The sequence below is a fragment of the Nematostella vectensis genome, chromosome 13 (assembly GCF_932526225.1).
Source record: "Nematostella vectensis chromosome 13, jaNemVect1.1, whole genome shotgun sequence".
In the NCBI taxonomy this organism is placed as follows: domain Eukaryota; kingdom Metazoa; phylum Cnidaria; class Anthozoa; order Actiniaria; family Edwardsiidae; genus Nematostella; species Nematostella vectensis.
The window spans coordinates 501285-519072 of NC_064046.1; the positions used below are offsets into that span (position 1 = coordinate 501285).

Consider the following 17788-nt stretch of genomic DNA (forward strand, 5'->3'; position numbering starts at 1 on the left):
TGATATTCGCAAACGTAAAGACTTTCGTTTCCCCCTTACCTTCTTATTTTATATTTAATAAAAGTTCTGGTTGAATGGACAGTTTACTTTTGTATGGTGACCCAACGGTTCACGAACGGATCCACTCTCTCTCCTCATTGGTTTGGAAGTATTTTGAATCAGGGATCATAGGTAAATTGTTAAAAATAAGCGCCTATACACTGCAGTCTGAAATGTGTCGACAAAAAACGTCTTTTATTGTTAACCAGGGTTTTTTTTTGGGGGGGGGGAGGGGAAAAGTTATCAGGTTACGATGGTATTATTGCGTACGACGTCATAGTAGTGACGTCAGATCACATGATATCACGGAACTTTTTTCAGGGTCTCATTTCAAAGACAAACATGGCGGACAATATTGGTGGATCAAGTGCTTTACCGTCCACCAACGAGCTAAACACTAGTGAAACATCGCCCTTGCTACAGGAGGAACAGGCAGACGAACCTCCACCACCATTCCATGATGGATTTGGCTCCAACGGTACCTACTTTTTTGCATTTCTTAACAGTGTTTTGTTTATATTTCTTAGAGTACACTTCGATTCGGATATTTCGAATATAAAATTTAGTCCCTAGAACGAAAACCGATATCTCCTTCCTATATCTGATGTCCAGCATGTAATCGGTTATTCAAATGGCAAAGGTAAAAACGGCGATTTCTAGTCGGTAAGAATGCGCCTCGAACTTTGACACAAGAGCGTGTTACGAAATTGCACAAAATAGACCTATCAAGACCAACTCTGTAACCTATCTATGAGAACATCGTTCCTAATTCGGTTGTTTTCTGGTGAGTTTTATTTAGAATTGGGTTGCCTAAAATGTAAGTTTATACCGGATTTATTACCTAGTTGGAAATTTTGACACTATTTACTAATTAGTATTTTGAACCTCGTGTTTAGAGGTTGGCCAATTTGACAGCTGCTCTGCTTTTAAAAAAAGTTAATAGTAACTTCGATGTAAACTTCGTGTGCGCAAGCATCTTGAGAGATCAAGACACTGTGGCTAATTTTAAGCCAAAGGAATTAGCCACACTGATGGGGAATTAGCCACAACCAGCAAGCTATAGCGAAAAATTCAATCAAAATACCTGATTGGTCTCTTTAATTTCACAACATTTGAGCCCCGCGAAATCCTATTTCTACGGACTTTAATATTGCAAAATTCAATACCCTTTCCGTTTTGTTTCCCTTTTTTTAAATGACGACTAAGACCAAGATGATTAGTAACCCGGCCCTACCAATCGATAATTCCGATAATCAATAATAATCAAAAGTAATCGATAAAAATCAATATCAATCAATCGATTAATATCGGAAATCAATAGAAATTGATAACTTTAAACTTTGTGAGGCTCAATTTTACCATTACCGTTTAAAAACCACATTCAAGATATCAAGCTGCGCTTCTGCTGTGCCAAACCTAATTGTTTAGTATTTAATTGTATTGGCACATGAGTAGCTTGACTTCTAAATCAATTACGTGCGGTACTGCAAAAGTTCGACACTGTTTTAAACGACATTTGGAATTTGATTAAGAATTCAATAGCAGCACGTGGAAATGCATTCTGTCTGATACATTTCAGCCTTTTTTCGCTACTGTAGAAATAATGTCCTTGTTTATTTTTATCTGTCTCTGACTATAATGTTTTTTATTCCATTGCAATCAAATTTTTATTGATCGCCACGTGCGAAAATGTCTGTCAGTTTTAAATATAAGAAACTGATAAAACCCGATATTCATCGATAATAATCAATATGATTGAGTACACGTGGGCTGTGAGTAACGATTATTATTGATTTCCAATATCAATCAATAATAATCAACTGATTACTATCGCTTAATATTGATTAATTCGATTAGTTTCCAATGATAGATTTTTTTCGAGGGCCGGGTTAGTAAGTACTTATGATTCTTAACTATAGTCTCACAGCTTCGATGCATAGCATCAATCACAATATGATTTCTACAGTTTTGTTTTGTTGAATTGTTTATAGCGATTCTCAATAGATCGTGATCCTTCACCTTGACATTTTAGCAGTGCTTTTGGTTAGTTTGTGGACGTCAATCTTCCGCGTTTCCATAACAATCGTAGTTTCGCAGTCAACTTCATTTGTTTGTGAGATTGAAAATCAAAGCGTGTAGGTTGGTTTGGCTCAAATGATCAGCTAAAATTGCTAACGTTTGGAACAAAGCACGAACAGTACATGCAAAAGATTCACAGGAATTAGATGATCTCATTAGCAGGTCGCAAAATCAAATATTATCTAAACAAGATGAAATTGTCGCTGATAACTGTGGCCATTTGTTGACTTGCATGACAGCAATCAAATCTTGAAGGAAGAGTTTCAAGGCTTTCTTTGTGAGATGACATGCAAAACTTGAACCTTGAATGTTTTGTAATATGTTTTTTACCCTTTTTATGAGAACTGAACTTTTGCGTTTCTTTACTGTGTTGTCTAAAGTGTCTCTTGGGCCCTGAGTAAAGCCGACTACAACTTTCGATACAGGAAACAAATGAAGTCTGCCTTAATTGTTATGTAAACGCCTATGATTGACGTCCACGAACTAACCAAAATCACTATTAGAATGTCAAGGGGAATGGTCGCGATGTATTGAGATTCGCTATAATGAAATTCTTTGAGAAATGTGTTTTGACATGTTTGCGAAATTGATAATGATTTTGCACCTGAATCGCAAAATCTCATGAAAAATGCCAATCCTTTTTTGCGAAATTAAGTGCCAGCAAAACATTTTATGCTACCCGGAACTAGGAAACGGAGCAAAACGAGAAATAATTAATTCTTTGGGTTTTTTCTGATTTGCAATTCATCAGTACGTTTCTTGACATATTAAAAATATGATTTTGAGGTGAAAGATCGTGACTCAAAATTCACTAGTATAGGGAACGGGCATTCGTCACCATGGTGAACGTAGCTAGCAATAGAATTCGCCACATGGGGAAGGAATTCACATTTTGCGAAGTGGCGAGCGCTAGCACGCACAGAGGTAAAGATGTCTATATACCATTTTTCACAGTTGCTGGTTTTGAAGCTTGAAAGCACAGCCTTTGTTTAATCTGCAGTAGTCCTATTATGGGTGCTTCTTAAATCCCTGACTTCAACAATCGTCATCATTACCCCACGGCCTTGTAGCATGCACATCGTCACTTCACTCATTTTAGTAGACAATTGGGATCCCTGTGCTGCTTGAGATTGTATCAGATGCTACCCTGGAAGCAACAGCAGAATAGACCAGACTCGTACCCAGTAGTTATTTGCTGTTGCGGGGACATCCACAGGAACCCTGAAGCGGAGACAGAAAAAAAATAACGACTGGCAGATTACAGATCCAGGATGGCGGACAAAATCGGCAAACAAATGTTACAAATTTTTACAGACGAAGAAAGACCTATCCATACTGCATTTCTTGCTTATAAAATTCCATGTGCACATGATAACTGCAGAAATAGCCTATATACTTTCCTGGAGTTTGGAATTTGGCGTACGATCATGTGCGTGAATAGTGACTTCCTCGCTCTAGAGCTTCTTCTAGGGAACATAAAGACAATTTGTGCTCGAATTATATCTCTGAAAGTATATATTTGCGATTAATACAATCCAACCAAAGCAGTATGAGTTCAAATAAGTGCCAGAACATTCAGACCATCCAATTTCATGGAATGATGTATCGAGCTCATCATTGACATCCGCCGTATTGGATTTTACAAAATGAAAATATCGTCTAATTGAACAGCGAACGACTGAGAAGAAAACTAAATGGTTTACAATTAGTATGTGTAGGTAGGTCCTTGGAGTTGTGCGCAAAAAAACTGAAAAAAAAAAGGCCATAAAAAAGCTGCTTGCAAGATATTCGAAATACTTGCAAGATATTTCCTGAGTTCTGCCAGACGTCAAGTGAATTCCGACCCCGAAACCGCATCCTGACCGTCATGCACCGTGCGCTTATCCAACCTCCCCAAAATCCATCATGTGGCGTCTGGGTGCGAGACTGAGAATAGACATCAACGAACTGGGTGGTTTTGGCAAATGTTTTCCATATCAATCTTCAAGTATCAAATTGATCGATCCATGTTCTTTCATTCAAATATGTCCATCCTTTTATCACAATCACAGCCTTTATTCACCCTTTTTTCCTTTTTTTTGCCTATTTAAATGTCTTTTCCTTTATAGATCCCCCACCTCCACCCGGCTCACCACCCCCTGCCTACACAGAAATGCCTCCTCCTTACTCCCCCTCTACTGGTGCGATGAATGCCGAGCCATCGGTCATATGCAGGGTTTGCCAACAGATTATCTATATTAGGGGAAGGGAACACCAGAGGGTCGTCAAGTGCTCTAACTGCCAGGAAGCGACTGTGAGTACATATTATATTCGGTATTCCATATGTTAACTTTCTTTCCCATGCCGGGTGGCACATTAGACCTTTTCTCCATATGCTAGCATTTACATCATTCATCTGGCATGCCTAAAGTACTTTCTGAAATCATAGTTGGTTCAAACATTTTTATGATATTAAATGAACTCTTTTCTAAAAGACTTCTTATGACCTTTCAACTGTACTTCCTTAAAAAGCTTATTAATCTGTAGCAGGCCTTAAAATATTTTTTAATGGATGGGGGGTCAGTACAGGAACATTAAATAAAATATTTGTAAGCACAGGCATGCCCCTACTGGTCATTTTCTTTTAATTTTAAGATATTTTGGGGGAATGTACCTGGATTAGCAATACCTCTGAGTCAGTGTGAAATATTTTTTTCTCTGTTGATGTGTGGACTATACCCTCCATTCCCTTCTTTGATGGCCATGTAAATGTTATTTAATACCAGTACATATTACACCTTCAGACTAATAGCTTTTTTGCAACCTCTTTGATAGGGTTCCTATTCATCCTCCACTCTCTTCAAGTTTCTTGTCAGAGCTAAATAGACTTTTTCAAAAGTCGTACAGCTGTACAGTGTGGATCTAATCTACAGATCTAATAGCAATTTCTGTTCTTTTTTTAGCCCATAAAACCACCACCATCAGGGAAGAAGTACATTCGTTGCCCTTGTAATGCTTTGCTCACATGCAAGGTGACATCCACAAGAATATCATGCCCTAGGCCTAACTGGTGAGAACTTTCAAAGCAGACTAAACTTGGATTTATAAAGCTAAATCTTTTCATCTAATGGAGATTATTGTACAATTTAGATATAAATGCATTGCTTTTTCTTCCTGTATTTCAGCAAGAGAATAATAAACCTAGCAACCCAACCTTCAACCCTTCCAACTGTAGATGCAACCCCAAATGCCAGAGGAAGATTCAGAGTTAACTGTGGTCATTGCAATGAAGTGTTTGTGGTGAGTTTAGCTGAACTATCACCCCCAATGATATGACTGTATAAAGCTTTGAAGATATTAGCTGTTAGACCATCTTGGAACAGTTGCACAAAGCTGGTTGCATAAGTGGCATGATTCGGTTGCAAAAAAGTGTAAATTCTGCCTTCTTACTTGTTGTAAGGATTGTGTCAGTTTTCAGACACAGTGAAAATTAGAACTGATATGTAAGACACATTTTTCAGTTGGCAAAATTACAAGCGGCAACAAATAACTATCCATTACACAGTAAATAGGGGTTTTACCCATTTGATGGCGCCTATGCAACAGATAACTGTATCCAGGCTTTGTGTGCTGTTGTTAGCAACCTTTAGATTCAGTGTGCTATTATTGTTAAGCTGGAGTTTTGAATCAAAGCGGTAGAGGAGTTTCACTTTATTTCAATTATTTTAGATATACTTTTAATGCCATGTCGGTAAGTTTATGCCATTAGCCCTTTAATATTCGTTCTCTCAGTGAATCTCAATTCTTTCGGTTACTGTACTAATCTCTAGTACTCCCATTCCAGTTCCACACTACAAGTCACCTGGCCAGATGTCCACACTGCCGCCGTGTGTAAGTTAACCAGACAGAAACCAGGGTTGTCAGTAAGAATTTTAGTGAACTGATACTGAATTATACTAAATGTAACTTCCTGGAATAGCCTCCCACATTCAACTTTTTGTAGCACTAAACCCTATGCAAATGAGTAATTCACTTATTAGTTAATTAAATTCAGTCTATTCCACAATTAACATGGCTCATTTCTATTTATAAAGAATCAAGTGATATTTTTTATTTTATTTTATTTGAAACAAATGCAACACAATATTGTCATCAGACTGTTAAATATGTTTGACGTTGAGCCTACACAAAATGTAATTCTTTTTCGCAGATCCTCTGTTGGTCCAAGTTTTGCTAAGACCAGGGCCACTATATTTGCTGTTGTGGGCTTTTTGTTTTTGGCTGCGGGTGTTGGTGTCACAGTGGGAACATTAGAATATGCCGAGAAATCTGGAGGTACTGCATATACCCCACTATTTTATGCACCTGAAAAATACCTGTCGTAGTTTCACAAAGAATCCATTTCTACCCACCAATTCAAGCAAGTAACTCATTATACTTTTGACCTCATTGACAGCACTATCAAACATCAATTATGGACAATTATTTTGAAGATTTCTTGCAAACAGAATAGGTATATTTGTATTTTCAAATGTAAACAATAATAAAGGAGTAGCTGTTCAAAAATGACTTCCCTCTTTTTTCACCAAATATTCTTGTACAGTAGCATGCACTTTATGGCTTTCATTGATGGAACACATCTCATATGCATTTTCAACAATACCTGGTTTGAAGTATTGTTACTATTCTACTAAATCTAACCTCAGCTTTCTTATGTTCTAGGAATCTATGTGGTTTGGATTGGAGCCTTTGTTGCTGGTATTCTTAACCTTATCCGCAGCTGCTACTATTGCACCATGACCGTCAGTAGCATTGAGGAGGAGGTGTGAGGCCATCTACAGAGACACATCAACCAGTAAACACTAGCGAGTCACTACTATCACAAAGGCTTAGTTCCCAATAATCTTATATAGCCTCACTGCGGTCACTAAGGCTTTGTTCCCATTCACCCATTGTGCATAGTTTCTGTTCCAGTGACCAAAGATTGGTTCTTTACAAATGATGCATGTATTATTCTTGGGAACACAGTAAGGAACTCATATGATCAAAGCTAGGGATTGAAAGGGTATTGTTTACCAGATGACCTACAGAAACAAATAGACATAAGCAATTTTAACCTTTAAAAAAAAATAAGAGTAGGAAACAGTTCTTGTACATAATTATAAATTGCAACATAAAAATTTAGAATTTACAACACAGATTCCTCTGTTAGGTACAAATAGACAGGGAGGGAGACAGTCACGTTTTTTCTCTGATTTTTACTGTTTTTTAACAAATTGTATTTTCTTTTAAATAGAAAAAGGTTCAACTTTCCCACTTTGATTGTTTTTTTTATTCTTATTAATGTCATGAGCTTTCCATTATTTTGTTCTCCTATTTCCTAGCAGAAGGGAAGGGAAATACTTGCAATGCGTGCAAAATAAGTTTCTTAAAAGTCAACAAACGATTTAAATTTCAAATTGTATTAATTTGAAACCATGGATTTTATTCTGTAATTTTTGTATGTCATTTTTTCATCAGAAACTTTTTTTAAAAATTCAAAAAGCCAAAATGTAGATAGAAAGAGTGCTATGTACTGACTTGATTAAATCACAAAATAAATGGTAACTAACACAAAAAGCATAGTCCTTAAAGCAGACTAGGGTGGGGGAAGAGGGGTGAAAAATTTCTTCCAAAAATGAGTCAAAGGGATGAACCTCTGATCCTTGACCCCTATCTCCTCTCCCCTCTCAAATTTGACTGGCCATGTTTGAAACTCCTGCCCCTGTTATTATTTTTTTAGGGGGAAGGAGTGTATTGTGCACTAGCACAATTGTATTGTGCTAGCGCAATTAACTTCGCTAAGAAATCGGAGAGGCAGATTTTCTCTTTAATACTTAACCCTCCAAATAAAATAGCAAAGGAGGGGGCAAAGTATGTTTTCTCATGCTTTCAATTGAGAAAAATAGAAGGGGAAAGTTGCTGGAGTCCATGACTTTATAATTCACTTTTAGCCAAACCAATATACTAAATCTGTATATGGTGAAGTGAATAAATTGTATTGTAACACATCCACTAGCATAGAAATAAGCACATGGTCTCTAATTGAGGCCTTTATTTCTTGGGAGTATTCAGTCCCCTAGAAATCAGAATTATGCACTTGAAATAACCACCCATTCTCCAATAAGCGCCTCCCCAGGACAAAAGGAAAGCCGGCTTGTGGGCTACTTATATTCCACAATTATGCTTTTTAGTACGAACTCCGTTTCCGTTCCTGGAAAGGTGGACCCCCCCTCCATGTATGGAAGAAGGGTGACAAGCTATCGAACCCAGTCTCCTCGCGGGAATCTCGCGTTGTTTATCTACGCGGTTGTCTCGGATAACAACGATACCAACAACATGGCGAACCGAGCAGTTGCAAAGTTCTCGACTTGGACTAAAGAAACCTACATCGACCCGAAAAATATGCCCGCAAATCGTTATTATACACCAAGCCTTTACACAAGCTTCGGAGACATTCCTTCTCATGGCGCCGGTAGAGAAAAATGGTTTCACGACTATCGCCGATCAAACATTGCTGAGAGAACTCTAAGAAACGGTCAGCTCTCTATGAATCCTCCTCCAATAAGACCTACGAGTTTCTCGGATAACCCAGATCGCGTTCTTGGAAAGAGGACTATGAGAAGGGAGGCAATCCTAAACAAGCCAAGACACCACTTAGAGAATCGAATTCCTGATAGAGAGCGCGAGCGATGCCGAATAGATGATCTAACCTTCTACCATCGGCAACAATACCGTGATCCTAGTGGTTCATTGTATGAGCATCGTGTGCCTTATTATCACTACCCTACTGAAGCCGAGGAACAATTTCTACCACGAGTTAGACAGGAGCCAGACACAATGGGAAGCTATCCGAACTACCGTCGCGCAGCATCGGAAAGCGTTTACGACTTCAAACGCGGTCCCAAAGTTTATGAACTATGGCATAAGGTCTGAATATGTCTTTTTGTATACGCCAGAGGAAAATATTCAAACTTTACTCCAACCACACGAAATATGAGACAATACGAAAGCATGACAGTATGTTATTGCTCTCAATAGCTCTCAATAGTACAGGAGCTGAACGGCCCGTTGGAGTCAGGATTCATGCCGAAAATCGAAGATTGCGCAAATTAGGAAATTCCATCTTATGATAGAAATATTATACTCTTGACATTATATATCGGTGATATAAAGGAAATCGTAGTTAATCCTAGGTAATTTTTGGGTTTTCTTTTTTTTTTTTTGAGTCCCTAGCGACTTGTTGTCGTCAAGAAGCCTTTGTCATTATACGTGACGGTCTGTAACGAAATCCTAAATGGTCACACCAGTACAACAAAGTCCAACCTGCGAACTTCAGAAATTGGGATATTTCGTCGATGGCCGGGAATTTTTTCCCTCGACCCCCTCTCCCTGGCTGAGATTGATTAAATAAGTCATTTCAAGGGTTAAATAATGGTAAAATAAAATTGCTAGTGTTATTCAACGATGACCCATATTTTTCACGCTTTGTTACCTTGACTGTTACAGAAATTGAGGTTAAAATATATTATTTGTACTCCTTTCGTGATTGCCTTCAAGCAAAATCGGGAAATTCTAGCGAAACCGGGATGGTTGGATCTGATACAAGCCCACATATATAATCAAAATAAAACACACAAATTCCTTTACTTGCCTTGATCAACAGATTGAATAAGCTATCTTATAAAAAAAATTTTTGGGGAGTTAGAGAGAAGTCACTATTTATCTGGGGGAGGGGTTCCTATGTTTTATTTCGGATTGGGTGTTGCATTTTTTAGCACAGTTTGGGGGAGGGCCCGAAATTTTAATGCAGGGTTTGGGGGGAGGGGGGGGGGGTTTAATGCAGGGTTTGGGGGAGGACGTAATTTTTTGAACAGATATTCTGTACAATTTCCGGTCATCCTGAAAGTCTGGAATTTCAAATTTACCAAGACCCTACCCAAAAAGAAAAACAAATCAAATGTTGTATGCCTTTCATTCCTTCTTCTTTCACCTTCATGATTTTTGTTTGCTGGCAATAAAAATGCAGCTTCAATTTTTTTCGTTCGCGGCATTTTGGCTGAGCGTCACTACTGGACGAGAGAACCCGGAGGCTATGGTACCCAGGGTAGACGTTATCGTGTTCTCGTCAGTCTGGCAGATGCGGAGGGGGTCACCTTATTTTGATTTATTGGGGGGAGGGTCGAATTTTTTTTTTTATCAATTCATCATCGCCCAAAATGCGCAATCATTCATTATGTTTGGTCAGCGGCTATCTTTGTGACTCTCATGGCGGTAAAGTTAAACACTCGTGGAGGAATACAGCGAGAGCCAGAGGGCTGCTTTGGTTAAGTCGAATTTCATTTTCATTGTGATCAGCTGCTTGCGCCGTAGAGGTAAGCAATTTTAACAGCTAATTTTCCATTAAGTTTTGAACGATCACCTAGCATAGCTAAAGCAGACTTTACTTTTGATATGAACAAGACTGAACTTCCTTCCCAGTTTCAAGTAAATTAAGTAATCGTCCAGTCATTCTGTAAGAGCATTTTAGAACTAGGTAAGCTTTGATAGCATGCCAAATCTCTTCAATAAAGCGTTAAAAAATGATGCGATATGGATAGATAGAAGCACTATTTGTCCGGGTGACTGCTAACTCGGCAAGAATCTCTGGTTAGCAAACCCCTGGGGGAGGGGGGGGGGGAATTGGTATTCTTTAGGGCTTCTGGGTTATTTTTTGGATAACAATTTTGGTTTTTGGTGTGCAGGTATTTTTAGTGGTATTTTTTTAATTTCCCGACAAGCATCCCTATCACTTTTACCCTGAAGAACCCCTCTTGTGCAGCAAAGCCTTTTTGTTTAATAACTGTCTGCACATTATTTTTACTTCTTACTTAGTTGCCCACTGTTTCTGTTGCTAAACACATTCATTCTACAGTCTACAACATAAACAGACAAACTCACTTAACTTGCTAGTATTGAAACAAACTGCTCAATTTTATATCTGCTTGGGGCAAAACATTTATTGTAATTCAATGTAATGACACTCGTGAACATAGACAATGGCACGAGGTGATTAATTGGGTTCTCCCCAACTATGAAAGTGCGATAACTCGTAGTAATAAACATGGCACATACACCAATGGCAACAAACAGAATGTTTTCTATGGCCAAAACTATAGTAAGAAAAACATTTACCTATGCATAACATTTATAACTGCATGGACTCAAGCATTGTCTACTTCACATGATGTTTACCGCTTCAAAATTGTTTGTGGTTAGTCACATTCAGATCCATCTGTCCTTGATATGTCTTTCTCAGGATTTGTATCCTTGCCTCCACACTAGACAAAATGAGTTGACTTTCTTTTGTCCTACACAAATTGAATCCCTACTCTATTGTCTATCACTTTTATATCCATTTATTGAATGATATTTAAACAAATTTGATTGACTGTAGGTTAAGAGGAAGAGAAACAATTGTTGATTAGGATGTTGTGTTCCCTTCGGCTTCTAGTGTCACACTGGCACAGCTTTGTACTGCAGTACAGTGTCTAGTGTCAGCATCTAGCTGTACCAGGCCTCTAGGGTAAAGTTAGGCACTGAAAGTTCTAGAAAATCCATTGCTGACAAGCATGTTTTTTATTGGTCTAAGAAATGATCCCGATGTGAATTAAAGGAAATATTAGATAAATAACAAATGAGTAAAAACATAATTTTGATGTTCTTCTTTTGCTCTCTGAACCAAAGTATTATAATGTTCCTATAGTCTTTTCCTTCTTGATGCTGTCAGGACCTTTTCTTGTCCTTTGTTACTTGGCCAGCCAGCTGAGAATAACCTGAACAAATCAGATAATAAAAATTTATTTAAGGGTGTTTTTTATTTAAAAAAAGAAGCGTTGTCTAGGCAATAGTTTGGTCAAAATGCAAAAATCGACTAAGTCAAACTTAAATACAGTACTGTAAAACACATAAAGACAATAATATAAACTGGGTAGAACGAATGCCAGCCGTTTCCTAAACCAGTTTGTCCATAGCAAACGTGGTTCATCCATAACCATTTTGCCCAGAGAAATAATATGCATTTTAAATTGGCCGATAACACACACAAAACTGTTCAAGCAACTTGGCAATGACTCGTGTGGGGTTGTCTACCATCAGCGTGTCATAATTGCTTGACTTGTCAAGTTCGAAATATATTGATATAAAAAAACAGAAGTCAGTCTCAAACTGTATCACTAATCGTACCCGAGCTACTGAAATGGAAAATGAATAGTTTCTTGAAACATTATCTATACATTTCAGGGATTGATTTGGTGTAAGTTTTGTTGGGATTCGAAATTAAGGCGAAAGTTTTGTTCTGAGTTTGTGTCGCTTACAGCTTCACAAGTGAAGCACAACACTCGTCTTGGTTACCCTGGTTGTTTTTGTCGCTTTTCCTATAAACCAGTAATAACATCGATAACTGCGTACAAAACTTTTGTTAGCCTTTGCAAGTTACCAGTTCAAATTTGTCTCACCACAACATCAACTCATTGCCATTGGTCAGTGACATGCTGGTGGTACAAAACCCCACTTGAGTCATTGCCAAGTTGCTGGAAAAGTTTTGTGCATGTTATTGGCAGTTTAAAACCCATAATAAATCTATGGAAGAAACAGCTATGGTTATGGTCACAGCGGTTATGCCATGCACAAACTGATCTATTGATGAACCGGTTTATGGAGGAAACAGCTAGCTACCTGTTCAACTGTAGTTATTGGAATCTTTGTCAGAATAGCATTTTTTTATTATGCATAGTTTGAACAACTCTGATTTCTTGGTAAGAAAATTATAGAGAAATACTTTATTACTGAAGAGGAGAGAAAGGTGCTGGTTTTTGAAATTTTGGCCCCTTTAAATGCTGTGTTGCTATTGGTTGGATTATTTATTGCAGCAAACAGCAAACAAATTCGGGCCGTTCTCTTATATAACTCTCTTGACAAGCTGTTTTAGCATGTACTCGAGAGAAAGAGTCTCCTCGTAACAACTGCCCAATTACAGAAGCTTTTTGTTTGGTTTTAGTTTAAAAAATAAGCAAATAATTTTTGGGATTCCTGAAACCAAATGCTTATTCTTATTTTTCTTTTCAAGGAGCCATACCATGGCATCGGAAAGAAATCCTTAAGGTTTAAAAGCCAATTTTAAAAGACAAGTTGCAACTACAAAATTCCCAACCTAGGGATATGCACGAACCGTTAATACTCACTTTTTTCGGGGAAATGGCGTCTTTCTCGGTGGAATTCTGGCTCAGCTGTTGCGAAGTCAAGACGACTTTCTTGATGTTGGTTTGAAGCTCCTTTGAACACTGAACTATTGAAGCCATTCGGATCGTGTTTTCTGTCTGCTCGGGTCCAATCTTGCTTGGAATTCAGCTCAACAGTGCACCAAGATTCGATATTCATCGTGTTGACGAAATAAACTTTAACTTTACGATATGTGAGGGAGATAGTTGTGGTTTGTTTCTCTTTCATAAAGTTTTCTCCTTGACTAGTTGTGTTGCTATAACAACGCGAAATGTGCTGGAATGTTATCGCGGGCTCACCCACAGGTAGCCCATCCATAAAGGCTAGCCCATGAATTCAACTATAGAATTTATAACTAGAAGTTTCTAATAGAAAGTGAATGCTCGGAGGACGGGACGAACATGTTTCAGTACAGGCGTTCTCGAAAAAGACCTCTGATCAGCATGAAGTCAAAATACAAATCAGCCGACTGGGAAGCCTGTGGTGTGGACACGAAAAATTGCATCCACTATATGAAACTCGCGCATGCGCTAGAACACCGCTGATCGATATGAAATCAATATACAAATCAGCCGGCAGGGAAGCCTGTGTGGACACGAAAAATTACTATATGAAACTCGCGCATGCGCTAAAAAAACAGAGATCAGCATAAAATCAAAATACAAATCAGCCGACTGGGAAGCCTGTGGTGTGAACACGAAAAATCATATGCGATACCAAGATTAGACTTGCTCTCCGGTCGCTGCGCTCCCTCCGAGCAAAAAGCTATAACCAGTATTTTTTTCCTGCTAAAAAATGCTATGTCACAAGTCTATAAAGATATTGCTGTTTTTAATGTATATATTCAGGCAGGCGTTTACGCAAGAAGACTACCTCATGTTTGAGTCGCGCGCCGCAAATCCAGAGAGAGACACTCAAGATAAGGAACTACTTTAAAGTTCTCCATCCAAGAACTCTATACAAAAGTCGTTTTTTTCGGCGCATAAAAAGAGAACCGAGTAATGAGAAACTGCTGGTAGTCTATCTGCTAGTCACTGGCGTCTTTAGTGGTTAATAAAGGAAGAGTGTCGTCTTGTTAGCCGCTTTCGTAATCTTACACTTAAAGGCGGCCTTGTTATATCCTTGATATTTTTGTGATAATAATTCTCATTTCCCCGTGTACCTGCCGACCGATAGGAGCGATGCCGCAACTTCCTCTGAGTCGCGCGACTGGATATCTTGATGTTAGAAAGAGTCTTTGACATCCTCTATCCTAGCAAAATAACAAGTGCGGGACCGCGGTCTTCTCAAAAGTCACGTGACCCATACTTGATCCCGCGCACGACCCGCATGTGACCCGCGACCTGCTCATGATCCACACTTGATCCCGCGCACGACCTGCATATGATCCGAGGCGAAGTGTGATAGCCTGGGCTACCTTATCAAGTTAGAGGTCAAGGGTTAGATTCCGGTTATTTTTCAGAGGTGTAAAAACCTGGCTCTCTAAAGTTAATCCCTCGTTTTCTCGAATAACGCCGTATTGTCGGAGGTCTTGTCTCTTCGCACTTAAATTTCCTGTATTGGGGACGTAAAAGAACCGCTGGCCCGTGACAGTGAGATACTACAGTGCTTGACGTACTAACTCAAGCCCGTGTAATAAGCGCTAAACAAAATAAAAAAAAAGACATTCACATTTTCATTCTAATTTCTTGTCAAAATTTGTATTAGGATATAATGCACAAAATAAGCCACATTCTGCTAGAAATATATTTGGACAGAAATGACAAAAGTTATCGGTAAGAAATAAAAGTTATGAGAGTTCATTTGTTCATTTTTTTGCATATTATTAATATATTTTATACTTAACTATTTTGGTGTCCATACAAACCACACTCATCATTTCCTCAATCTCATTTCGTTTCGTTATCCGTAATTGCTTTCCTTTTGTTGCCCTTTTCGGGCAACAAAAGACATAATGAGTTCAATAATAAAATATGATACACAAATGGCTGAAAAATATTGGAACAGAGTGTCATTTTGAACATCTTGGCAAACTATTACATTATTTGTTTTTTTCTTTAAAACATCTGCGTAGATGGTTTTCCCCAGATGTCATGCGAATGTTAATATGGCTTAAAAAATAAACGTCGAGATAAGATTAGTACAGAGTAAACTAAAATCATTCGGAGATATCCAAGGTTCATTATTTGCAACTTATATCTGCTTCTTATAGAGATTCATTTTACGTCATAACAGCGCGCGTGTTTTTCTTAATTTTATATCTGATGATTTTGCGCATTGTGTTTTGATCATTACGTGAGAAGCGTTTTGACCTCACTTTACGTCTAGCAAAGAAACTGCGTCATTGGTTAAATACTTTTCCATCACTCATTGGTTGTTATTTGGCGCCAAATGTACCTCATGCCATTGGTTGATTTATGAGCATTGTTGTTTCGTCGTCATCATCTGGCGCCAAAATCCACCACCTCATTGGTCAGGTCAATCATCATATGTCACATGTCAATCATCCTTACAGCTGATTGGCTAAAGATATGCAACGTTGTATGGTAGAAGAATGGGGGATACTTCTTTTAGAAAATAAACTGATGCCTTTCCCGTAACGATAATGGCTATTTCTCATGAATATCACATGAGGATGTAATTAATCCAACCAAAGTGTTCAAATTTGTCGATAAAAAGCGGTGCGTGTAATTGACGCAGAAAACCTGGAGGATGAACACGATAACTCTACGTGCCGAATTGATTCTCGTTTTCTCTTTTCTTTTGGTAAAATTAAGAATTTATGATTTCGTGCTTTTCATACTTTTATGTATTTCCAATTTACAAGTTTGAATTTGCTTTGTCTTAGTGCTTGCAAGGCGTCCAATGCGTGTCCAAATCAAATGGTAAGTGCCCCATGTATTTGTATCTCTCTGTACATCTATATGGAAGTTGGCCCAGAAAATTGATATTTTATCAAGAAAATATATTTCAAAGCATACAAGCGGTGTTTATATGCCCCGATCTTGTACGGCCTGCAAAAGAAATGAAAAATCGTAGAAATAACAAAAATAACACAAACGTAGTGCACACTCTTCATGCTGTCACTCATTGTATTATTCCGATGTTTCGCCATTAGCTTCGTGATCACAATTTAAGATTCTACATCCGCTTCTCCATTGGTAGAAATATAAGAATAAGGACTGAAAGAGCAGAGATATAAGAATTAAGACTGAAAAAGAGCGGGTAAGCGGTTTGTCAAAATATTAAAGTGATTCTTCGAGATTGTAGCTTAACAATTAGCTCCCAGGCACTAAGATAAATTGAGAATATATTCAACAATTCACTTAAGCTTCGTCTGTGCATTGAATAATGATTTCGTTTTTTTTTTAATGACCATTCGAGTCACCTCAGAGTAAATAAGCTCTGTTGTTTGAATACATTTTGATTTTTAAAATTGCTGAAAGTGTTATCGTGGCGTATTTTTTCCTGTAATATTTTGTAAATTTTTCGATCCCAAACAAATAATTTCTCCCGGGATCTTAATGCACAATACGTTTTAACAATCAAAATGTCATTGGCTGTCATTAGGTGATTTTTGCCTCGCAGAATATCGAGATACAGCGGCAATGTTTAGTGCGGTGATAGTGGGATGAAGAATTCCCAAACAAACCACGAAGTAATTTTTCTTCCCTTTCTAAACGGAAACAAGCAAAGCAAGTTATACTAACAGCATGAGGCAATCACGCAGAATATTAAAATATTAAAATTAAAAGAGCAATCATACGGCAACGCCTAAAGACAAAGAAGCCTTCTGAAACAGTCTCGAGTAGAAAAGTTGATGGTAGGCATTTTATAATTTATATTAATGATAAAAAATGACCATTAACTGTGAAGTAAAATAATTTTGAAGTAAAATAATTTTCCAAAACGTTAAATTAGAAGTTTTTAGAGCTGGCACGGCTCGCTTAGTTCGTTAAATGCGTGATGCGAAAGACTGGAAGTAATTCGAAATCGACTGTATACAGGCGATTAGTGAATTAATAAATTATTTGTGACGTTGACTAATAAATTTTTGATAAGGGAAGATCTGCTATTTTCAATCACAATTTCCAAGTTATTTTACTGTTCTCCTCATCGAGAAAAATACACTTTTAATTTTTGCACTGTTTTACAATAAGACATACTTTTCTTTAGTGTTGTTTTTCCCAAAATGATTAACAAGGATTGGACTCGAAATTACTTTTGCGTTTTTAATGAGAGATGTGTTTTTTTTCTACATTATCCCTAGGGGAATATGCTATTTTGGGTTGATCAGTTGTATTGTACTGAATTGCACATCTTTTGTAAAAGCTATAAACTTTTTATTTCAAATTCCAATTGTGAAGGCAGGTTATTTTCTTGTTTAATTTTG

General features: G+C 37.8%; 4 protein-coding genes and 1 long non-coding RNA gene across 6 annotated transcripts in view; 4 read left to right on the top strand and 1 right to left on the bottom strand.

Moving 5' to 3' along the window:
- The first annotated feature begins 349 nt into the window (after positions 1-349).
- On the top strand, positions 350-7716 carry LOC5521597 (type 2 phosphatidylinositol 4,5-bisphosphate 4-phosphatase). Its single transcript, XM_001641209.3, has 7 exons — positions 350-517; positions 4227-4411; positions 5061-5167; positions 5283-5397; positions 5942-5988; positions 6308-6432; positions 6820-7716. The coding sequence occupies exons 1-7, from the start codon at positions 382-384 to the stop codon at positions 6924-6926; spliced, it is 822 nt and encodes a 273-aa protein (XP_001641259.2). The 5' UTR covers positions 350-381; the 3' UTR covers positions 6927-7716.
- A 588-nt stretch (positions 7717-8304) lies between these two features.
- On the top strand, positions 8305-9601 carry LOC5521474. Its single transcript, XM_032366749.2, has one exon. The coding sequence runs from the start codon at positions 8320-8322 to the stop codon at positions 9070-9072; it is 753 nt and encodes a 250-aa protein (XP_032222640.1). The 5' UTR covers positions 8305-8319; the 3' UTR covers positions 9073-9601.
- Positions 9602-10390: 789 nt separating this feature from the next.
- On the top strand, positions 10391-13587 carry LOC125559168. The gene is made up of 2 exons (XR_007306401.1): positions 10391-10511; positions 13244-13587. It is a non-coding gene; the product is annotated as an uncharacterized LOC125559168 (long non-coding RNA).
- Positions 11109-13728, bottom strand: LOC5521475 (protein SPATA45 homolog). The gene is made up of 2 exons (XM_001641331.3): positions 13359-13728; positions 11109-11951 (listed from the first exon to the last, which is right to left on the bottom strand). The coding sequence occupies exons 1-2, from the start codon at positions 13711-13713 to the stop codon at positions 11902-11904; spliced, it is 405 nt and encodes a 134-aa protein (XP_001641381.3). The 5' UTR covers positions 13714-13728; the 3' UTR covers positions 11109-11901.
- Positions 13729-15986: 2258 nt separating this feature from the next.
- Positions 15987-17788, top strand: part of LOC5521478 (adhesion G protein-coupled receptor L4) — a 30379-nt gene continuing 28577 nt past the window's right edge. For both annotated transcript variants that reach the window (XR_004291042.2, XM_001641212.3), the window contains exons 1-2: positions 15987-16161; positions 16244-16280. Coding sequence is in view for 1 of the 2 variants with exons in the window: in XM_001641212.3 (XP_001641262.2) it covers positions 16108-16161; positions 16244-16280 (91 nt within the window). In the remaining variant the exon portion in view is untranslated. The remainder of the gene's footprint in view (positions 16162-16243; positions 16281-17788) is intronic.